This window comes from Oculina patagonica, chromosome 4 (genome assembly GCF_052425735.1).
Source record: "Oculina patagonica isolate OP01 chromosome 4, crgOcupat, whole genome shotgun sequence".
In the NCBI taxonomy this organism is placed as follows: domain Eukaryota; kingdom Metazoa; phylum Cnidaria; class Anthozoa; order Scleractinia; family Oculinidae; genus Oculina; species Oculina patagonica.
In genome coordinates, this window is record NC_135761.1 from 34,259,437 (window position 1) to 34,284,857 (window position 25,421).

At 36.9% G+C, this 25,421-nt stretch overlaps 1 protein-coding gene and 2 pseudogenes across 1 annotated transcript; 2 read left to right on the plus strand and 1 right to left on the minus strand.

Annotated features, from left to right (window-relative positions):
- The first annotated feature begins 593 nt into the window (after window positions 1-593).
- Window positions 594-1,271, plus strand: LOC144652212 (uncharacterized; annotated as a pseudogene).
- Window positions 1,272-11,101: 9,830 nt separating this feature from the next.
- Window positions 11,102-11,509, minus strand: LOC144648366 (uncharacterized). Its single transcript, XM_078507949.1, has one exon. The coding sequence runs from the start codon at window positions 11,507-11,509 to the stop codon at window positions 11,102-11,104; it is 408 nt and encodes a 135-aa protein (XP_078364075.1).
- A 230-nt stretch (window positions 11,510-11,739) lies between these two features.
- LOC144649510 (uncharacterized) lies at window positions 11,740-13,418 on the plus strand (annotated as a pseudogene).
- Window positions 13,419-25,421: the final 12,003 nt, after the last annotated feature.

The window sequence follows — 25,421 nt, forward strand, 5'->3', positions numbered from 1 at the left end:
CAATATAAATAAAATGGCGTTTGTCTTAAAAAAGGTGATACGTTTTTCCCCCATGAAGATGGATAGTGACTAATGCTTGTGACGGGTTATATATATTCACCCTGATAAAGGCCAGTAAACTGGTGGAAATATAGGTGTTACTCAAAATAATTTGTTCTTACTTCATTTGTGAGAATTTTATCTAAGTTATAAATAACGAAATACACATATAGGATGTTTGTAAAAAAATGTATATGTATAGTATTTATATGTGCTTCTTAAAGCAAATAAAAAGGAAATCTATTTAAAAAATCAACAAAGACAAACAAACTGACAAAATTGTCAGCAGTATCCCACGCAAATATCACACAGCGTAAATTGAGACACTGCGCATGCGCCTTGTAAACCCCATGCGGCTTACAATGCGACTATATGTTTTCTTTCTCTTGCAGTAAGAACTTTGTCCAATCTGCCTTGTTGTCGGCCTGTGATGGTCAGAATTATTGGAAGCTGCTTGCCATATCAATGGAGGACAGAACGAATCTTATTCCAGGAAACCTGGGGAAGTTGACCTTTGTGAAACAATAGCGAAGAGGTGTACAGAGAAGATAATAATGAAGGTATTTTGTAAAAGTAAAAAGGTCTTCCCAAATTGTACAAGGAAGAGTTATTGAGAAATCTGATACCAACATGTTACGAAGTTTGCTGTACCTATAGTTATAGTGGAGGTGTTATGGGGAAGAGAAAGTACCAGGCAACTTACAGTGATAGCAGTTACCAGAAAAATAACTCTAAGGCTGTGTGCATTGCAGGTCCGTCGACATTTATCAACTGTACAGTGTTAGGTATACTCTCTGGTATGGTTTAGAGGGGAAAGCAGATGGTAAGTATCGTGATGTTAATTAAACAGTTATCCCTTTGTCTTGCAAAATTTAATCTTTCCCAGAGTAGGTACCGGCTGATTTGGTCTTAGGACAAGTAAACACTTTTCATGTTTTGGTTGGAGGTGATGGGGCTCAATTTGGAAAGGACGACACTGCTTGTGCTTGGCTTGTGAGCACTCTGAATATAAGTAGGGGAGTTCTAAGTAGCAATAAGAATTTTCTTCTGTTTGGGGCAAACTGTAAGGAAGACTGTGTTCTAATGTCACGCTTTCGCAAGAAGGTGGTCAGTGATATTAGTGAATATGGTGTCTCAGTTGATGTTAAATTTGTTTCTCTGAGTTACCAAATAATATGAAAATGTTGTGCTTTCTTGCAGGAGAACTGTCTTACTCTGCTACATACCATTGATTTTTCGCAGATGTTACTGCTACAACAATAAACATAGTTGATGGAACTTTTGGCACAAACGGGAAGGTACCTTGGAAACCATGGCAATAATGCATGTGCACTTGCCCACTGACAGCTACTAAACGAAGTCATTGCCATGTCAAAGCTAAGTAATGATGTCAAGTTTTTCTTGTAGGTGTCTCCAAATTCTTCTTTTCACAGGTATGTCACTGTCATGCGGAAATGTGGCATATCCAGATTGGCTAAGAAGGTAATAAAGTGGTTTGATAAAACCAAGGCCAATGGCAAACAATTTGAATATCGTTTTACTGGGAAGGACTCAAAGCTGTTTTCGTTGCATTTTATGTCATTAGTTACAGCTCTTGAATGCAGGGCTAATCCACGAAGAGAGGTAACAATTCTTCATGTTGTTGCCTACATTTGCCTTTGTCTAAGGGACTGCGTATTACTCTTCAATAGCTTAGAAATAACAGATGAGCAGGTATGTGAACTGAAACCCATAATACAAACTACTGCTCTGTAATCCCCTCACGTCATCTAACTAACAGCAAGCCATCCACTTTAGCAAGGACTTCACACCTCTTCAAACCGTACTGCAAACAATCTCGGCCACTACTTAAACTACTACAACAAGAACAAAGACGACCCAACTTCAACCTCCACATGTTCAGAGCAGTGTCTCTCGTTTCAAAGCTTTTTTACAACCTGTAATGTTACATTCAATTTTCAAACCTAATTTAACTAACATAACACCGCAGACGCCATCTCACATCCCTGACATACAGAACAACAATGACATTATAGTCACTATGACAAACAAAAACATGGGAAGGGCGTTAGTATCCATCTCTTGTTTTTTTAACAGAATACAAACAGCACTTCTTGGACACCTCAGCATACAAACATATTAACAAATTTGATCTTTTAACTACCGTTACAAACTCTAACAGATTACTCCACAAACTTAGACAACGATTTTCTACTATTATTTTTAACTGTGACAATTCCCGACAATTAGACCTTACACCACAGAAAAAACAGCAAATACCTTAATGAAGCTTTTCTCAAAGTACATAAACTAAACAAACCCACATCACATAACATTGCAAAACTTACTGGAAGGCGGATTATTACTGCACACAGTTGGACGACATCTAACCCTTTACAACTACTCGGAGCTGAACTCAACTGTGTTATTTTACAACTAAAGGACCTTTTTAAAGAATGAAACACACTTTACCTTTAAATTACAACTCAATGGACCTACTGAATTTATTTCACAAACAATACATTACTGACTTGGGCAATCTTTGCTTAGCAACTTTTGACTTAACATCACTCTACACCAACAACACCTTTCACAACACCGTTAACCTGCCGTAAATCGCCCGTCCTCTTGGCCCCATGTAAAGCACACAAGCTTAAGTGGAACAGATTAGTGAGATTAGTAAGCACAACAACAACGTCACTGACTACGTCACTAATCCTAATTAATTTAATTACTCACGATTGTATGGTAACTATCGGACGGACAAATTGATTTCGAACCTCATCACTATTGTATGTCTAACTGATCAATCCTGATAATTTCGATAGTCATGACAATCATAAAAGGTTTGAAGCTTTGGTCGTGTTATTTCACCAATACATTCGTGGTCCTTCTGAATTGGCAGTTTTTCGACATGAGGCGCATAACATTATTGAGTTGAAGGAAAAAGAAAACGAACTGCTTGTTAACCAGCTAGAGGAACTAAAGGCTGAACTTGCCGCAAAAAAGACGAAGAAGTAAGAAAGGTCGAGTTGCACTACAAAAACCCGAGGAAAGGAGAGCCTATCAAGACGTACAAAGGACATTGATATGTCACAGTAGGTCGACCAGTTCACAAACTGGTGGTTATAGTTCCTGTAGAGGAACAGAACTGTTAAATTATTTTGATTACTTGCTTCTGAACTTCTGAACTTATTCAACCTCGATTGTAATTTTCGGCGGCCGGAGTGTATCGTTTAAATATTTTAATTTTTAATTAATAATGTCACTGACTACGTCACTAATCCTAATTGATTTAATTACTTGCGATTGTATGGTAACTATCGGACGGACCAATTGATTTCGAACCTCATCACTGTTGTCTAACTGATCAATCCTGATAATTTCGATAGTCAATGACAATAATAAAAAGGTTTGAAGCTTTGGTAGTGTTATTTCACCAATACAGTAAGCACGACAACAACTATGTCAAAGACGAAGTTACAAAGAATGACAGAAACCTGACATCAGCTACAGTCACTAGAATCTGCGGTTCTTGCAAAATAGCTAGGAAAATAATTGAACAGTTTGACACAGAATGTGGGATCAAGGAGAGGTCTGGAGAGCATGTTAAAAAGTCTGATGCACAGGAATAAGGTTGTTCAATTTTGTAGTTCATGAACAGAGTTCCATTGCATATAATTGCAGATTAACATAAGCTCGATACCATTAAGTTAATGTATTCTCACAAAGACTCCAATCAATTGTTAACCAACTTACATTTGCATATTTAGGGCTTGAGGGGGCAGTCCAGCTTCAAACCAGAACTTGTTTTACTACAACTTAATTTTTCATCACTTAACTTTAGGATCTTATCAAATCAACCAATACAAAAACTAAAGGATGCCGTTGTAAGCACACAGAACCTTTCTCAACGTCAAGCGCAGCATTTGGGCATATAAAATCTAAAACAGATAGTAGAGCGAGTTCACAATGCTACAGTCACTATAAATACATCACAAGTAGGCAACACCATTTTGCAAAACTCAAGCAACGGTCATTCCAAGTTTCAAATGGTATTGTTCAAAACAGTGACCCCAACTCCATTTGCTTTTGCTATATAAGCACTTAATAATTTTGCGTGGTATCATGATAGCTTTCAGAATCACATTCTGAACTGTCTTTGTTACTTGAAAAGTACTGGTGATTTTCACTAATGGCCATCAAAAACATATGCTGTACATTTTATATTCTTTCTTTAAAGCAAACTATTAAGTCATTCTGTGATTTGCTTTATAAAGTGTAATTTATTTCTAACCTGATTATCTTTGCTAACAAAGAAAGATGAACAGCTATAGACAACTGGCTTACGACAGGTGGCTTTCCGCCAGGGAAACCCAAAGTAAGTTTCTTTCTGGGAAAGGGATATTGATGTAACAGAGTAACAAAAGGTTTATGCATGACATGTAAAAAGGGGAAAAATTATACCATGGTGTGGGACAATAAGGCATAAAAATGGTCGTGATACAAGACACAAAGGGCAAAAAACACAGATGACATGACGTATGAAGGTAGCTTGAAAATTTACCTGATTTGAGAATTTGGTTAACATTGTTGCGTGAAATGGGGTCATGACCCCCCCCCCCCCTCCACACTTTTCTCTTTACCTTTTTTTTCCAGTTTTTAAGTGACCGCAATTTTTTTATGACTACTGCAGATCATAATGGAAATCATAGGCAGCATGGTAACAAAAAACTTTGAAACCAAATACCTAAAATATTTTTTATTACCTAAAAGTCATGTCCGATAACAAAGGTCCCATGTGTCAAAGCCCCTTTTCTAAAAAAAATTATCGAGTACTGTGTAAGAGTTGACAGTATTCTTGAACACAAATATATCGACCTATTTTGGGATTTGGAAAAGGCAAACAAAAAGAGACAAGCATTTGCCCCAGGATACTGTACAGGTTGTAAATGTGATGTTGGTGAGAACTTTCGATGTCTCTTTCAAGTAGTTGGTAGTCTTTTCTTGATTTGCAAATTATGTGATATTGTTGAAAAGTCCGAAACTTGTTGTGTGGTGTGCGGTAAAAATCCCAACCGAGGCCATTCCAGAAGACAAGCCTACATGAAGGAGTTAGAGTTTTGTTTTGGTATTATGCCAGATGGGACGAACGGAGTAATATGTGAAGATTGCAGGAAAGCAGTGCAGGAGTACCGACGTACTGAAAAGCGATTTCATCACGTTATTAGTTTCGAGACGTTATTGAACATTCAGTGTGTCCATTCTTTGTGAACCTAAATTCGTTTTGTAAATAAAAGGCTTCAATAAATAACCTTACAATTTGACATAAGTTTACTTTTTTTTGAACGTTTGTCAACATGAATCGCAACCATAGAAAAAAAGTAAGGAAACAAAAAGGTTCAGTTTTAAGAGAGAAAAGTCAGCTAGTAGTAGTACAAGTAGAACAGAAGGGATGGTAAAAAAACCCAGTATGGCCACATATATTTCCAAGTTCCTTTCCAAAATCATCCCTTTGCAATGTATGTAAGACTGGCATTCATGTAGTTAACAATGACAATGGACATCAATGGCTTACCTCTTTCTCTAATAGGTTAGTTAAAATAAGGGATAAAGTTTTACAACAAGGCTTGGGAGCTGTAGAAAAGAAATCCCTATTCATGAGAGGCAAACAACTTCCACAGGCTATACTAGAAATGTACTGCACAAACCCTTTATATTGTGTCATTATGTTGTATTGACTTCCAGTTGGATATGGCATATACATAATATTTGTTAATAGAGATAAATGGCCAATATATAGCAAACCTGCTTAATAACTAAAAGTAGTTCTAGGGTTCTACACGTGACAAATCATTTGTAAAAGTTCTTTTTTAAGTCGACTATGGTTTGTTTGTTTTCTTTTGGGGTGGAAGGGGGAAACTTTTCACAGGTTTGTAAAGACCCTGTAAAGAACTGAAAAGGATTCAGTGCCAAAGAAATAATGCAGCAGGCCAAAATATCCCCAGCCTCACTGTATTGTGTTTTAGAGGAAAGAAAAGCTGGGTAAACAACAAACAATTCGAGATGTGCAAAGCTATGGGACACCAACGAAAATGGAAGGAGCAAAAAAGCTATTACTTCTGCGAAATATTCCACGATTAAGGAAAGATGAGGGACAATTTACAGTGCGACATTTGATGCAGCAGGCAAGAGTCGTCCCAAAACGTGTTTCCACGCGAACGGTGCAGCGGTTTCTATAAAGTAATGGGTATAAGTACCTACAGCACGCCAAAAATGTCTATTGATGGAGCGAGATCTTAGAAAGAAAGAAAGAAAGATACAACATGAACACAAGGACTGCTTTACAGATAAGGAAGCATTTTTCTTAGATGCTGTAAGTTTTGTACATAAGTTCAACCTCAGGAATGCATATGGAGAAAGGGAACAGGAGTACTGGTGTTTGGATGCACAGCAAAAGGTTCACATTGTGGAACCGGGGGGAAGTAGCAAAGTCTGTTGAGGCCATATAATTTGTACGGAAAAGAAGTGATTCTGTGTGAACGGTACAATGAAATGAACAATCAATATTTTAAGGGTTTAGTGGAAGGAAAATTTCAGCTCCAGGAAGAAGCTCTGATTGTCCTTGTGCAATAGTTACACTGTTTCAAAACACTATTTCCATCAATACATGCACTCAAAGTTCTTGACTATATCCATCAATACATGCACTCAAAGTTCTTGATGAAAATCAACCCAAACAAAACTGTAACATCATTTATTACATGGACTCCACATCACCACTACATTTTACGCCCCACACCTTTTTCATTTACTATCAAAAAACATTACAAATAAACAACTAACAAGCATTTAACCATTGGACTTTATCAAAATGTTAGAAAAGGGAGGCTTTGGAATGGTTTTGCAATACAGGCTGAATAATACAGGCTGTTACAAGTGTAACTTGCCACATAAAAAACAACTTGTTCTAGCTCATTTAGCTCATTCTACAAGGTGTTTGCTTTCTCAACCTTGTCAACTTTTTTCTTTGGTTAACACTGAGGGCGGCTTTTATAATTTTTTCCCAAGTATTTCCTGTTTATTGTACATGTATATAGACATTTCACATTTTACACTTAGATGCCCACCTACAATGGCTTGACGTCAAGGCTGGGGAAGAAAAAATACAGCAAATATATTAACTTTAGATGAAGAAAATTTCTTGCTTGGTTCATTATAGCAATTTTCCAAACAAAAATTAAATTAAATATGCTGGTAAACAGATAAGATAACATTTGGAATGCAAAATAATTATAGGTATTGCACATTTAATGCAACTGCATAACATTAAGATACCGCAATGATGTACATTAAAGAAAGCTCACATATATCAACACTGTTTGTTTTGAAAATTAGCCAGCTGAGAAACACTTGAAAATCGGATTTCATGTTTAACAAGTTGTCAGCCAATTTTGGTCTTGGCATACATTTTTGAAAACTATTTTTAAACAGATGATGGGTTTACCACAAATGCTGGCACCGCTAGCAACAGAACCAAAAAAAAAAGTGTACCTCACCCCAATACAACGAGCCCTTTTAAAGCCTACCATAAAGGCCATGGTAATCATAGCTGTGGCCGTGGTGGTCTTGCCCACCATGTGACTTGTTTTAACTTTGTTTTTCTGTTCATTCACTTTTCAATTACATTTATTCTTAGAAACATTTGACTTGTTATGTTTTTTAGTTTGCTATTTTTTGTAGTGAAATTACTAGCACGATGGTTCATTGTTCTATTTTATCTTAACAGCTCAGTGAATTTCACATCTTGTTCCCTTATTTTCTGTCAGTACAATATTTTCAGTAGTGAAAATTTAGAGTTTTATGAGAAAGTAATGGCTGTTACCTTAAACAGTATTTATATAACTGTAAAAGGCTTGAAAGAAAACCCCATCTTCAAGAGTTCAGAAGAAAAATGTTGCTGCAATGGAAAATAGAAAAATGCGCTCCTCCTTAACGTCTTTCCAGTGTGTCTGTTAACATGTACTGAATAATCAATATCCGTCAGAAAACTTAAATGTAAAGTCAAATTGTAATTAACGTCCCTTTCTTTTCAACTGTAAGAAAGTAATGGCACAAATAATCCTCACTTTCATTTGGTGACAATGGGGACAGTAAATATAATATGATAAACTAATAAAAAATATCAATATATAAAGAAATTGTTGTCAGAGTACCTTAATATTTTTTGTATTTCAATTGTTTAGTTAATATTTTATTTGTGATAGAGTGATTTCAGTCAACCCATGAAACAATGTTTAACAGTTAGTGTGTAAAAGTCAAAGTTAAAAAAGAAAACAATGGAATATTTGTCAAACATATAGTATCTAAAAGTGAAATAACTATTTCACGGGTTTACTGAAATCACTTTAAATAATTATTTGTTGTGATTGAATGTTATAAAACTGATTTTGTAATTAAGGAATTTTAATGAAAAGGGGGCCACACGTTTATTAGTGTTTAACTACTGTCAAGTGTTACTACTACTGTCAAATGTTTTTGAGATTCTGGAAGAAAAACGTGAAGGAAAGTAAGGCTGCAGCAAAGAAACAGCAGTATAAGAAGTCACAAAAACAATTTAATAAATTAAAACACAAGGTAAAACATTTTTTTTAGAAAAGCAGAAGTTTAAAGAGTTACAAAATTTCCTCGGTGTAAGTATGTTATCTTCAGTAGAAATCCCAGGGAATTGGAATTAAGACAAGGAGGCTTTCGCCTTTGGCATGGTTCTACATTATAGACTAAAGGCAAAGAGTAATACAAGTGTAACTTCTAACACTTCTTTCAAACAGGCCAAAATGGCTATGTCTAAGCCTTAACCTCGCTTTTTTTTTTTACAAAACGACCTCTTAAATATGCCTGAAACTTAACTTCTGTCGGTTGCTCCATACCAGGATCCTTTAAAACTACCGCTTACTACTCTTACAATTTTGAAATTTTCTTCACAAATCGCACCGTTTTTCACATGTCCACCAGACTATGTTGTGTCATCTCATGCCATACATCATTTTCCTCTCTCGATACTTGTCAATTTTCATCAATTCTCGATATTTTTCAAACGAATATTATCTAATTCAATTCACAATCCGATTTTTCTTCGTAAAATGTTATGCCTTAAATACATAAAAGAAGATTGAGGAGATTGAAATGTAAAAAACGGTCATGGGATAAAGCAACTTGCAAGCAGCAAATTATGAAACTTCTTCAGTCCTTTCAACCTTTTCTAGGCTATTTATGGGCCAGTTTTGAGGTACATTTCACCTTATTCTCAATTAATTTTGATAAACTAGATTATGGGGGAACAGCATTCAGTCCTAGTCCAACACACGAGGTTCACTGCACCCTCGCAAAAGTTTACTTGTCAAAAATCTTTTCCTTTTTGATTTTTTCACATTAAGAGGTACACAAGCGTGAACATAATGAGCTTTAGTATTGCATCATCCTATCTTCCACTTTAACAGAAAAAATTCCATTTAAAACTTACAAATTACTTGCTATCAAAGAAAAAAGCTTAAATCTACAAATTTCAATGCAACATCAATACTGTATACTACAAGGACAAAACTCTGTCATAACTAAATCCACTACACTATCGTCATCTTCATTATCATCTCATACTTCTTCAGAGATCCTTGCAGAATTATGACAACAAATTAAACACCTTCAGAGTTATGAATATCTCACTCAATGCAATCTCACAGTGACAAATGTACAACCAAAGCAGAGTGTGAGAACGTTTACCATCACCTTCACTTAAAAGCAAAAAACAATAATGCTGACCAAATATACACTTCAGACAAGGGGGACAATATTTTTAAAACTTGGAAGCCAAAAACAGCTACATGCACCCAACTCCTGGGAAGATTTGCCGCATTGGACTGACATCTTAATCAAACCTGCCGAATAGGGTGGAGTTGTTGTACTCTGGGATTGCGACCTTTAAGTACAGAAGGCTGAATGGTAGCTCTCAGAAAATTTTTACCAATGTGTAGCTTGCAACCTAACAATGAAACATCCAACTAAAGTAATTTCAGTTGTTTAAGATTGTTTAATTTTAGGTCACCCTCGCACTTCCAAGTTTTTCCTTATCCCAGGGGGAAACCAGGGAGCCATATTGTGACAGCATGCAGCTGCTCCACTGACCGCTTTTGTAAATTCTTACAACTTTACTTAAAATTTAATGTCATTTTTTTCTTGAAGTGTAAAGCGGTGTAACGTGACGTATTTTGAAGTGGTGTGTAATGTGATGCAATGTAAATATAAAATAAAAGAAAACTTACTGCGATCAAATCACTTCCCCCTTAGTTCACAGTTTGCCCAGCTGTATCAAGGATACCAACCACATGCTCGACATCGCACAGACATTTAGCTATCCCATATCCAGCACAATTCATTTTGCGTTCACAATGGACATCAAGTCTATTTACACAGTTATATACCAAACAACGATGGCCTTTTATCATTAAGACATTTCTCAAACAGCCAGTGCAGGAACCACCAATGCATACCTCAGTACGCCTTGCGGAGCTGGTGCTTACACTCAAAAGCTTTAGTTTCACTGGAGGTCTCTACCAACAAATGAGGTGGTGTGGCAATGGGAAGAACACTGGGACATACAGTAAAAACCCGCGTGTAAGAACCTAGGGATTTAAGAACCTTTTGGCAGAAATTTGCTTTTTTAATACCCCAAAATATAAGAACCTGTTTAGCCAAACAAATTTCAACAGGTTCTTATATGTGGGGTTTAACTATTTAACTAATATATATTTTTACCAAAAACCAAAATGGTGATCAAGAGTTTAGAAAATTGAATTGTTAAATGAAACTCAAAATGCACAATGCACAATGTATGTTAAATTTGAACTGTTATTGTGAAACAAATATTGCTACAATTTACATGATGTCTCATTTCTATGTAATCTTGGTCTTGGTTCAAATGCTCCATGCATGTATCCTCTTGCAGTTTGATCATTGTTTTAACTTAACTTTAACCAGTAACACAAAGCCATTTCTTGTTGCAAGTTCAGATCTGGCATTTTCTGATGTCAGAAATATCAAGATAGCAAGTTGCTTCCCTTTTCTTCAGTCTGGATACCAATTTCTTCAAGTAGTTTGAATTTCCTGTGAGTCTATAGTCCACTGGAATTTCAAGTCCTTTCCCTTCTCCTTTGTTGTACCGGACACCAATGCATTCTGCTTCAATCTCCCCAAAGTCAGCCAAAAATCTACTGAAAATCTTGGAGAGCTCTCTCGGGACATGACCAACTAATAGTTGAGCCTCATTTTTGACGGCTATAGCATACTTGTCATGAGCATTGTTGTCTTCACTTTCACAAAGTAGAACCTCTCCAATGGTTACAGACGCATCCACAAAATAAGCATGATATCCACGAACACTGGACTTTATAAATACTTCATACTCTTCACCCATAGTCTTATGAGGAAAACAGCGATAGAACTTTCGACTTGAGTTGCAAAAATTGGAGGAATTATGCTTGATTTATGCACCAAATTCAGTTCAGGAGCCACCGATAGACAGAAATGTGCAAGGCGTTCCTTGTTGTTTCAATGAAATGACCGCTGACATATTAATCATTAACATGCCACCTCACATTGGTTCACATGTGCGAGATTTCTCGATCGTTTCCAGTAAATGGCAAAATGAATAGGACTTTATTCGACTGTGGCTTTAAGAAAGAAGTAGAGTTAAAGAATGGAGCGCTGTATGACATCACTGCAACCTTACCAAAAGCTGTCCAGAAGCCAACTAATGACTTCAAGTGTGAAATTTGCAGTCAGTCATTCTTTCGTAAACAGCATTTGAAAATGCACATGAAGTTCAAACATCCTGCTGGCCAAAGTAAGAGTTCAACTGCTTTAAGTTCCAACAACAGCTTTGTTGATTTATGTTTGCAAAGGAGCAGTCAGCAGGAAGAAAGAATTACACTCGATAAGCAGAAGGAACGCACCGAGAACCGTCGTGGAAGAAGCAAGAGGAAATCGTATACAATCGAGTTCAAGAAACAAACACTTGACCTATTGGACTCTCTCGCCGATTCCAAGAATAAATGGCAAAAAGTGGCTAACGAGAAGCAAGTAAGCAAATGTCTGGTTGTTAAGTGGAACAGAGCAAGGGAATCCTTATTAGCAGAGATTACCAAAAACAAAAAAAAAGAGAAATTCAGGCGGTGCAAGAGAAATGAGACGAAGGAGACAGATGGTTGGCAAGAAAGCCCAGAAAAGCGAGAAGTACCCTTTGGCTGCAAACCTTCTGATTACTGAATTCAAGTTGAGGCGAGCAAAGGGCAGCAAGATCTCTAAGCTTTGGCTCAAGACCAAAATGAAAAAGAAAATAGAGAGCTGCTATGGGAAAGAAGAGGCAGATAAGTTTAAAGCAAGTAACAATTGGTTTCAAAGGTTTAAACGCAGACACAACATTTCCTTGAGGAGAAGAACAAACAAAAAGAAGAATGCAGCTAATGATGGCAGAGAAACAATACAAAGGTTTCATAGAGACCTAAGGAAGGCAGTACAGTCCAAAAGAAGAAGGGACATGTCTTTTGTTACAGATCATATATATGGTCGGTGGCTCCCAAAGAACAGACTGAATGTTGATCAGGTACCATTGCCAATTTGTTGTGGAACAGGATCAGACGTATGAAATGGAGGGAAATAGGCAAGTCTGGATCTCCCAACCAGGATCAGGCCTAGACAAGAGGCAAGCGACCCTCCAGCTATGTATTAGGGCAGAGGGTGAGCAAACAGTCAAACCTGCCATAATTTTCAGGGGAAAAGGAAATGTATCAAGTGCTGAACAAGAGAAATATGACCCAGATGTGCATGTTTATTTTCAGTCTAATGCATGGATGGATGGTGAAGTTAACTTGAAGTGGACAAAACATACTTTGAAGGATGGACTTAAGGATGATCTTAATACTGAGAAAGTGCTGTTTGCAGATAATGTTGGCTTCCAACAAACACAGGCATTCCATGATGCATGTAGAGAAATGAACACCATAGTTTATTTGTTGCCTGATAATCACACAGATAAAGTTCAGCCAGTTGATGCAGGATTCGGAAGAATGATGAAACAAAAGATTGGAGAGGCAATGGAGATGTGGTTAGAGAAAGAGGAAAACCTGGAAATGTGGCACGACAAGATCTCAGCCAAAAACAGAAGGATCTTAATGACACAGTGGACAGGGCATGCATGGAGAGAACTGGCCTCTAAGCCAGATTTCACCAGGAAACTATTTGAGAAAACTGGGTGTCTGATTACCGCTGATGGATCTCAGGATGAGAAGATAAGGCCACAGGGACTGGATGCGTATGCTTTTTGAGCCTTTTTCTTAAATTTAATTATTATATGTATATTTTGCAATACAGTACATATATATGTTATTTATTTATTTATTTTTTTTGCAATTTCTATCAATTCAATTTGTTTCTGTTACAGCAGTATTTCCATATTGACAGTTCTTGATGGAAAGATACATTAATATTTTTATATACAGTACTGTATCATTGATCAGACCAGATTTTATACTATTTTCTGATAATCAACAACAATGTCTACTCCGTAGAAATTAAGAACCTAATTAAGAACCTACTTAGCCTAAACTGTCAATAAGTACCCCATAATACAAGAACCTGTTTTGCCAAACTCTGAAAAAGTAGGTTCTTACACGCGGGTTTTTACTGTAACTACGCCTATTTGTTTGTTGGCCATGTTAAACAACATATTCTCCAACAGTATCCTGGGAGGAAGCATGACCTCTGCAAGCATTATATTGATCACATTGTGGGGGGAGGTGCTTGAAGTAGGAATGAACTTGACAACTTCGCCACATTCGTCAACAACTCTATCCAAGCCTTTTGTTAACCTAGGCAATTAGTGACAATCAACTTCATGTCCTGGACCTCTTCCTCAATCCAACACCCCTAGGGTTAGGAACAACAATTCACTACAAAGAAACCAACTGGCATGTCCTGTACAGTGTAAAAAAAGTGATGAGAACGACTATAAAACCTTTCCTTCTGCACCATGAATATACATCAGCAGTTGTAGAGTCAACCCCTTGATCACAATCTAATCAACCACCACGTGAAGAACATTTGAAGTGCAAAGGGGAGTGCTGCAGAAAACCAAACACACTGAGGTACCTTAACCTGAAAGGAATTGCAATTTATGTTCACTGACTTAATATGATTATTGCACACGTTAGAATACTACATAAGTGGGCTTTTTGTGTCAATTATTCGAACTCAATCTAAGGCAACAAAAGCCTCAATACCATAGCTAGCCATCACAATGTAATTGTCCTAAACTGTCAAAATATTGAAAACAGCTGGGCACAGGTGATCACTTTGCATGTAGCTAGTACCTTATGTAAACCAGTTAAGAGTTGGTTTATAACATGCAACTCTACAGGACTTTCGAAGGCCACCATCTATCTATGTCTGTGAACAAAGTCCCCGAGGGAGTGAATTGTTCACGAAACAGGAAACTAAAATATGAAGTAATACTTGGCAGCTGTTAAAGACTTATCAAGACCAGCCATCTACTTGAAAACCTAGAAATTGTGAATTCAACACGACCATGAATCCAAATTCTATTATTGATTTTGAAAGGGAAGAAATTTGTTCACTCCTCGCTATTGAAGATGATTTAAGCAGAGTTTGGAATCAATGCTCCAGAACTATCATCAGTTCATTTTGTAAAAACACATTTTGAACCGTACATTTTGAAAAGGATAGGACACCTCGCCCTCTATGCAGTACAACTTTTCCTTTGTACGTTTTTAAGTGGAAATGCAGAGTTTGTGAAGAACTACAGAACAATAGATTTGATTGACCAGAAGACTACTACCGATGTTCCTTGAAGAAGTTTTGGTTGAGATTTCTTCAGCCCACCTGAGATCGAGATAACTGAGATCGAACAAGTATTCCCAGAGTATCTTGAGCACTTAGTGAGTACCCAATCAGAACAATGTAATAGGATAATGTCCCCATTTCCTGCAAGCAATGTGACCATTGCTAACCCTTTTTTGTTTTCACTGAATGCTCTTTTGGTTGTCACTGGTTTTTGCAAGAGAAAAAAATTGGCTCAATTTGGTGTTGTGAGTCAAGGAATTTTATTCAGGGATGTGATTCTCAGAACAGAGCAAATCTCGTCTTACAGGGTTCGTACTCTTTGAGCGTTTGAAATTCCATGACTTAATTTCCATGACCTTTTCCATGACTTTTCAAAGTTTTCCATGACCTAAATTTAACCAGTTTTCTGGAAATTTTCAACAATTGTCTTGATTGCGGGTACATTACCATTTTCCATAACATTCCATGACCCACACTTAAATTCCAGGCCTGGAAAATGAAAGTCTAAAATTCCATGACTTTTCAGGTTTTCCATGACCTGTACGAACCCTGTTTTAAAACAGTTCACCCATGAAACAACATTTAATTTGCAGAAGTCAGGATATCCCTTAAAACTATAAGTTTATCCCTTCCTTGGCACGAGAGAAAAGCTTTGAAACAGTTATTATGCAGTCAGACTTCACGAGTACAAGCAAAAGACAACATCAGTCTGCAGTCAGCCAGAAAAGCACCTCCACATTGACATCAGAAGGTAAATCAATAATGAAACTGAAGAAGGATTATTCATACAGCCCTGCTTGTCACCAGTGAACTCACAGTTTATGTCCAGAATTTGTTGTCAAAAGCATTATTTTGAATGAGGGACCAACTCACCCCACTGGAAAAGCAAAATAGTGCAGCATCTATGTTGCCACAGAACAAGATACAGTTGTTAAGACATTAAACTTAGCAAGTTCTGTACTGTTTACACATCTTCAGAATCAATGCCCCAGTCGGTTATCGGGAAAGTGTTGTCAACTAGAAAGTCTCAAAAATCACTAAAAGGAGTTGCTCTAGATGATGGTCACTGAATTACTACTGTTGTGGTGTATTTCAGTTACTTTTATAAGAAGCCGTTCCTTCAAAATATTTAAAGCTTTTGAATAGAGTTCCAAAATCTTTAAATATATTTGCATTACATTAGTGTTGCTTTCTGATTTCTCTAAGGTAATAAGTTTATTGTTTTACAATTTATTTGCTGCTTTAAGCTTAATTTATTCACCTTAGGATTTCATTCCTAATATAGTAACTGTTGTAGCCTTTGTCCACTTGATTTGTAAAACGTTTTTCATTTATTTCCTTTTTTCCTGGATATGAGGTGTGTTTGTGTTGTGTTTTGTTTTATTTTTTTTCCAACCCTAATATTGTAGTTTTCATGTAAGTTGGCTTCCTAAACTTTTAACCTCTCGGTTATTTTAGGAAGCCCAAACTCTTTAAGCTTAAAAAAAGTTGTTGTTGTTGTTGTCCAACGAATGAAGGACAAACCTTCTGTGTCAGCCATTTGATGCTTGCTTAAAGCAAAGGAGTAATAACAGGGTTCTTTTATTTTATCAGAATAAATGTGAAATGAAATATATTTTCATCAAGGTGAAGGTGTAACAATAGCACACTACTGAAAAATTTATACATGTTACTAACACTTTCCAGTAGGATAGGAGCAGAACAATGTCCAGTGTCATGTATGCAACAAGACATGGTATCAGATATGGAACTAGGAGAAAATAAGTACTCTGTTAAACATTTGATTATTTTGGTAAAAAGAACTCCAGTTGAGTCCAGTCCAAATCTTGTGAATTTTGATGATAAGAAGGAGTCGGATCTCAAAAAGTTATGACCTTTTAGCTCAAATGAACAGCAAATTTTACAAGCTGGACAGCATTGGGTTATTCCAGAAAAAATCCACACCCCCCCGACGGATGGCAACATTTTTTGTCCCCCCTTCCGCCCGGATTTCCCAGATCGCTAAACCCCCCCTCCCGCCCGGATTTCCAAGCTCAAGAACCCCCCCTCCCGCCCGGATTTCCATTTTTTTAAAGGCCCTAACTGGACACAACAGGCAATACAAACGACGCAACCTTTCTTCCAAAAGATCCCTGTTTATTATAATTTTTAAAACTGGGCTAATGTTGCGAATTTTGCTGGTCAAATTTCAACGATCGCACGTGTGTTTGTGTGACCTCCGGCACACTCTCCTCTAAAATGCCACTTGTTTTTTTCGTCAAACAACAAATGTACAAGATAAGAAATATGTAAGTCTTAAAAATTATGTAAATGTAAGAAAAAACACAGTGAAAAAAGTCCTTAATGCGCTAATAAAGGAAAACTATAATTTTAGTTGTCGGTCAGACGGTGACAAGGCGGCCTAAATTGGCGCGTGTTTACAAGATCGAGTTCGTGTTTACAAGATCGAGTTCTCGCTAGTGTAACACTTCTTAAGCTTAGCAATAAATCCTTTTGAACTACAATAATTTTAAATTTTGTTACCTATATGGGTGTGTAGGTCAACTAGAGCTCTTGCCTTTCTTTCAAAAATTTAAGTTTTCATGCGTAATGTCCACGGTTCTTGCTTTCATAAACTTGTTAACATATCGATCGTAAGACATGGATTAATTCAACTTCAACTTCAACTTGGAAGTAGCCAAATAATACACAAATTGTGTATACACATGTTAGCTCTAGCCAGCAAAAGGAGTTCTCGGGTTGGCTAAAAAAAACCCAGAAAAGTGCAGCCGGACCGATCGTCTTTTCTTCGCATTTTTAGGATGTTGCAAAGCACGGGCGCGGGTGGCCTGGGTACCGTAAAAATGTTCCAGGCGTTGCATGCTCGGTCGAAAGTGTTTTTTTCTGATCGTAAAGTTGTTGTTATCCATTTATCGCGCTGGTTCTTCATGAATAAAAGGACTTATGAAGGTAAACTTGAAGCATATGAGGTAAGAACACCATAAAGTGGAAGACTACAAGATTTTTCGATGCAAACTTCTTCTTTTAAGTGGTAAAACATATCGATCGAGTTAAAGTTAAAAGTGACCCCCGAGGAAGAATTTTTAGGTTCAGACCCCCCCCTCCCGCCCGGATTTCCCGAGCCATTAACCCCCCCTCCCGCGAGAATTTCCAGTTTGCCATCCGTCGGGGAGGTGTGTATTTTTTCTGGAATAACCCATTGAAAGGCATCTGGCTGAGGCTCGAGTAGACCAAGACATCAAAAGCTTAGAACAGTGTTCTACTTTTGTCAACAAGATAGCCAACCTGATAAAACAGAGCCAAAAGTTTCAGAATGAACTGTAACATCACCGAAGGAGATGGCTGCCATGTTTGAAGCTCAAAACACAAAATCATACCAGCAAATTATAGAACCCAGCCTCACTAGCCTCAATCAATCAGAAGCAAACTGGTTTTCTACAAATATGCCTGAGTTTGACAAACAAGATCCCTTTGTCACTGTAAGAGACGTATTCGAAAACAAGAAGTAAGTCAACGAAAACAATGAAATCAAGATGGAATGAGCCCAGAGGCTTTGTTTAAAGAGCAATGACAAAAGCAAGACCCATTGTTGCAAAATTCATTTGCTATCAAGACAAGGAATATATCCACAAGACAGCATACTTGCTACTTAAGAGGAACTTAAGTTGGGATTATTGATCAACTTCTGAAAGAGATTACATAAATGGAAAATAGCTTTTCTCTATAAAGCCAAACAGGATGGAAATGCCATAAAATTGATCTGGCGCTGATAACAAGTCCACAAATAGGTCTCAATTCCTGGACATCTGCTACAATTGTGCTGACAATGACTGTGTGCAAACCAATACTGAAATAGCCAGAAAGGAGTTACTTGAGTAGAATAATTGAGAAAATCTTGTTTTGTTTGTTTTTAACCCACACCAGTGTTTTTTGCATAATAACAAAATCTGTTCAATGATAATTCTCAAGATTTAGATACTATCAAAATCACTAGAGTGGTAAAACTGCCTTAGGAGTTTGAACCAGTGGCAGTTAAATTCTTACATGTATAATCACATGATTGAAAAAAGAAATTGTTGCGTGATGATGGTCACAAGCACCACGTGATGGAAAGCTCGCGCCATGTGCTTTGTTTCGGGCTTAGTCGCATCCGAAAAGACAAAATTCACCTAAACGGGGCTTTCATTGGAATTTACAGTTAAAGGGACACTGGGATTCAAAGAGTAGAAAAACTTTTTCTTAAATGAAGCGCTCGCCATACAAAAACTAAGTTGATGACTATGTTGCATCAGAGGTTCCTGAGGATACCAAAGATGGACATTACCTGTAAATATCTTGACATTATGAGGGCAATTATTGTATTTTCAAGATGAAACTGCGGCCTTTCAAGAATTGTTAAAATGTGCCAAAGCTATAAGTTCAAACTGACTTACAGACTGAACAAAAGGGTCTCAGAAGATAAGTCACCAACCAATGCGCAAAAGCAATTTACAAAAACGCCTTGTGATGCCATGTGTAAGCCCTCCACCGGTGTTTGAGCCAGAGCGCCAACTTGTGACATTCTCCCCCTTGAGGGACAACTTGTCCCTTAAAATTTGATGGAAAATGTACCGGTATTTAATTTTTTGTCGGCTAGCATTTTACATTTTCATATAAAAAGTGTTAATCAGCACCTTATAAATTGCTTTTAAAGACACTATTGCCTCACGCTTCACTCCTTGATAGCTGGGTAAATTTAAAATTACAGGTACTCAGACGCAATAATAACATGCAAATGCATTTATAAGATCTTTGTTACAAAATATTGTGATACTCTTTGATATTGTGGGTGACATTGTGACATCATGGATTTTCTCACAAGAATATTTATTTTTAAATTTTTGTATTTTCACGTGACTAGGACTTTTTTCGAGAAGCCTTTTTGTGCAGGGTGCGACATGTTAAAGTCGAACTTGATTTAAATGAACTGTTGTGTTAAATACCGAGAATTCCGCATTCAGTTTAGTAAATGGTCACTTCACTAAACCGAACCATACGTATCAATCTTGCAACTCAGTATAATCTGATTCATTAGATGCCTGTCAGACTGAAACAAATATGAATGCAAATGGATTTTGATAGTTCATACAATAAATCAATCAATTAAACAAACTTTGTGTCATTGAATACAAGCCAAAAGCTAAAAATAAAAGAAAAATAACAAAGTAAAAATAAAGATTAAGAAGGGGAGACTACTCTGTAAATCCCTGTGAGGTGGTCTTTCTCCTATTAAAGTTAAGCTTATCGTTTTGGTATACTTTCTAGTTTGTACTTGTATCACTTCATGAAAAAAAAATTCATTCGTTCATTCATACAGTAGATAAAAACTCTGTTCGTGTTTCATTTGTGAAATAGCTGAGGGAAAACCAGCCTACTAATTGGGGACACTAAAAAGCCTAAAGCTATATTAAAGTTTAAGTGTGAATTGGAATGAAATCCATAGGAATTGAAATCCAGACGTTTGTCAATTGGAAAGGGATATTTACTGTTCTTCTATTTTTGTGGCTTCGTAAACTGCATCAGGCTCTTAAATAACAAAATATTGATTGAATACTCCTCGTAAAAATGGGCTAGAAAGAATGAATATTCATGGTGAAAATCTTTCGCTTCACCCCGAAGAGATTTTATAGACTCCGGATCCGTTTTCAATTATTAACAAGAAACGAGCTTACCTTTCAGTGTGGGCCAGCTTGGTGTTGTTTAACGACTGACCTGCAAATAAAACGACCTTGAGTAACATATAGTAAAGCTCAGCGTAGTAGAATTAAATAAAAAACTTCAGCAAAACTTCAGTTTCATTGCTAGTTTGAAGACGAAAACAAACACAAGAACTAAAGCTAAATTTAACCCTTTTGTCAAGCCTCAGTGTTGTACAATTTTTTTTTGATTGCATTTTGTTCGTTATTCCCGACTAGCAGCAGTCTGTGGTGGAGTTTAACTATGCAAACTATACAACCCTTTTTCAAAGCGAAAAAAACTTCACAAACGGATCTCTGCGCGAAGGCTTACGTTTGACAAAAGGCGGTTTTGCCAACACCGTCTTCCATTTTCTGCAAGTGCGTTCTTTTTACAAAGAGCGATTTCAGCGTTCCAATAAACTTGGAAAAGGCTTAAGGTAACTTGAAGACCTCGAAGCTGTCTTAGTTTTAAACAATACCTTTAAAATGGCTTTATGCACACCTTTTGAAGTTCTTCAAGCTTGCACTGGCTTTCGTTTTCCACACAAATGGACACACAAATGCTGAATGAAAATGGCGCGAAATATATGGCGGCCGCGCTTGGTAACCGCCTTTTTTTCTGCAGGGTCCGCACTGCGTAAATAGGTAGGGATTTGCAAAGATTGTACCAAAATGTTTTTAGGTACCGTACCCTTTTAGGGCTTACCTTAAGGTTATTATTGTAAGCAGCTACTAATTTTAGCGATTTCAGCGAGTTGGGACAAAATCGCTAAATTTAGTACTTGCTAAAATTTGTCTCGGTCAAATTTAATACGCGTTAAATTAATGCCCCCGCCCGCTAGAGGAATACAAAATTAAATATAGTGGCCCTGCTCAACTATATGACAACGTCAGAAGGTAGGGCAACAATTCAGAAGTGTTGGTCGGCATCGTGGAGAATATGACTGAATATTAAGAAGCAAAGACCGATATAACGTAGAATGATTAAATTTGTTATGTACTATATTTCGGCTGGCCAAACCAGCCTTCTTCAGGTACAATGGAGTTTACATTGGCTGTTTTTAAGTTTATATGTGGTGATTATGGTATCTTACGAAATACCGGAAATACGTAAAAATAAATACCGGAAATATGTTAAAAGTGTAAAAATTTTTAAAAACTTAAAATATGCTAAGCTTACAAATAGCAATAAAATTGCGCAAGTTAAAAAACAAAAAAAAATTAATATGTTTCTTCGCGGATGTTAAGACCATCAGGATCAAGTGTTGTGCCTTTTTGAATTAAAAAAGCTTTTTATGCGTACGTTACTTTAGACATGTTTCAGCACAGTTTCCGAAATTTTTATCCGAAACTTGTCTGAAAAAAAACCCATCTGAAATTGTCCGAAACAGACAAATGTGAATCCGCTACCTTGTGACTTTGTGGCGCGTGACAAGAGCCGTGACAAATGCGTGGAATCTGGGTACTAGTCATCCGGGATCGACCAAAAATACGAGAACTTCGAAAAGAAGGCCGCAAGCTTGGGGCGTTTGTATGTCGAGGTACGTAAGTTGAATTTTCTACATTTCATACCGTACTTCAGCACTGCAGTGTTAAATAAAGTGCCCTTCCGAAGACCATTGTTGTTTTTCTTTCACCTTGGTGTTTCATTAGCCCGTATACTGTCATAGATTCGTAAACGTACGCTCGCGTGCAAGGCAAATGATAGACTCGTGTAACAGATATGCTTCTGTTCCGAAATTATAAATCTGTAATGGCGTGATTTTAATACCTTGTAGCCTTATTTATTGTAAACGTCGTAATTCGGAACTTTCCTTTTTACCTAAGTAAAAGAAAAACCCGGTCATTTCTAGTATCTTTTGCTTTTGTTCGCTCTCCAACATCAAACTTGTCGTCTGCATTCGTTTGGCTTCAATACATTAGTTTCCAACCCTGAAGTGATAACACAACCAATTCCTTAATTTCTCAGTTTATTGGTACAAATATTGCTTTAAAAGTCATCCTGTAACAAGGGCTTTTATTTTATTTTTCTCTGCATGTGTAGGTAGGAAGTCCTGCAATATCTGATTGCTCTGATGAAATTATTCAATCTTGCCTGCAGTCAACAGAACAGACTTTATACTGGCTCAGATAGCGCTAGGATGTGGTATCATTTTGTGGTGAGTCATACACACAAATAAAAGCTTTGCTCTCTCAAATTAATAAATTAATGTCTGCATACTAACCATTCTCTATTTTCCAATTGCCCATAATGCACTTTGTTTGCCCCCCCCCAAATTTTGCATAAACTATTGTTTTGGAAATATGCAGTCCTCCCAAGAGAATTTGAAAACAATAGTTTATGCAAAATTTGGGGGGCAAACAAAGTGTATTATGGGCAATTGGAAAATAGAGAATGGCAAATGTGAAGGGTGACTTCCATTCTTTATCCGCACCCCCTCTTAGGATGGCAGGAATCTGAACCCTCAATTTTTTGTTGGTGCCCTTAGAAAAATGAAATGCGAACGGTTGATTTATTGTTTGTTGGCACCTTTAAAAAAAAATTTCCAAAGGATCCAAATTTTGTCGGCTTCTTTGAAGAAAAATTCAGAACCCCCCTTTGCAAAAACCCACCATCCTTGGGGGGGGGGGGGGGCGGGTGGTGGATAAAATATGGAATGTCCCAAGGAAAGATTACCATTGGAATTTTTTCCCATTGTTTTGTTGCAGAATGCATGTTTCCATCATGTGTGATTTTGACACATGCCAAGCGAATTGTATAGGTCAATTGCGTAAAGCGGCAAATTTAAGTCACACAAAATGGACTCGAACCCACTCTGCTAATCTATGATTATTACTAGTAGCTGTTGTAAATTGATTGTGATCTTGTTTGTCCAGTTTTCTTTCAACACACATACCAAAGGCTTGCTGCAAATGTATTGCTGGTTGTCATATTACAATGTGAATTCTACAGCACTCGCATGTCAATTTTTTCCCCCGAGTCACGGGAGGGTCACAATTATCACCCTGCTTATTATTTTTTTCAGTTTGGATTAAAATATCTTTATTTTGCTGACTTGTACTCTTGGAGAGGGACATTTTAATACCAGCCTCACACTCACACACAACAGTGTGATGGGTCAGATACATAAATACCACAACATTATGAACCATTAGGTATAGACTCTCATTAGTTGATGATTACTCCAAAATGAATATGTCTCAGGATATTTCTTCCATAAATGGGCTCCCCATTTAACTTAAAAAGTTATACTTTAATTCTTTAATTTCAACTGCAAAATACTGCTATAATTCATATTCCATAATGATAAACTGTAGCTCAATTAAGAATTAATAAAAAAGAACAACTTTACCAATGTGAATGGTGCACATAGTTTGTGACGTAATTTAACTTGTAACTTTCTTTTAATTAGAGGACGAATAATTTTAAAGTAGAGGATTATCTGTTTTTATTATGGGGAATTGTAAGATGCTCTGTCACAAATTCCCTGAGACACTGAAGAGCTCACAATTTTACCTTTTAACCAAGTATATTCTCGCTGTGATTGTAGCTGATTACATGCTCGATTTTCAATTGAATCACACACACACCGGAAAGCGATGATCATATGACTTTAATTCCGACCCAAAGACATTTCAAGCCTGTTCTCGAACATTCTAGAATGTTCTACACAATAAACATCAGATATCCTAAGTAAGATGTAACACTTGTCCTCTATCACAACAAAACATGTCCTAACAAATCAACATAAGGATTAATAAGTCTTCGAATCAACAGTCTATCATCAAAATAAAAGAAAATGAATAAACTCACAAGCTCATAATGCTAGAGCGAGCATGTAAGTCCCTAAAAAGTCACACAATGTCACAAGTTTTCCACATGAGACTGTCTCTGTGACCAGTCAAAGTGAAGCAAATCTTGTGCAATGATTGGCTTCCTGTCAGCCGTCATGTCACTTGGGATTGCCTGTTGTGTTTATAAGCTGAAAATGTTATTCTGACAAGCTTCTCAAAGGTCTTTGCACTATGAAACTATCTCACAAAAAAATCTTACACAAAGAAACATCTTGAAGTGAATGAAAACAAACAAATTAAACAACATGTTAAGAAAGTTTCACGAATGTTATTTGTGTTTAAGACTGGCTTGTGCTGACTTGATTTCACCAGCAATGTCTTCTTTGGAGAGTTTCCCAAGAACGGAAACCATTTGAGTGCAGGTGTTGTCATTTGCATATGTTGACATAAATTTGAGGCCATTTTTTTCTGCAGCTCAATGAGGCGGTCAAATTTGCTGAAAGGAAGTTTTTCTTTTGCAATAAAGTAGGCAGTCATCATTGTTATTGCTACTTGCTTGTCTACATGCTTGCTTGCATGTAGCACAGTTTGGCGTGTCGAGCTAAATTGCTTTGTTGAACTTAATTCAAAAGTTTGATTCAGATGCCCTGCTTCTGCCGTTCTTTAGTCAAAATTCATTCCTGAATTAATTTCGGCGTGGCAGAAACACAACGTCTGAACTAGGTCTGACAACACATTGGGTGACTCAAATGGCCTATTCTTGTAATTTGATTATTGTATTGGTGATTTCACCACAACTCTGCAGTAAAAAATATGAAATAATATATTTTTCATACTCAACAACACAGCAAACAAAGGAAATTAATAAACACAATATACACAATTATGTCTCATTGAGAGATGGTTTCCAAAAAAATTACTGCTAAAAGCCCCACAATAAAGGCAAAGCAAATTGCT

Bases quoted from the DNA above. Each gene is read 5' to 3' on its own strand.
- LOC144648366 (XM_078507949.1), bottom strand. From the start codon at position 11,509: ATGGGTGAAGAGTATGAAGTATTTATAAAGTCCAGTGTTCGTGGATAT.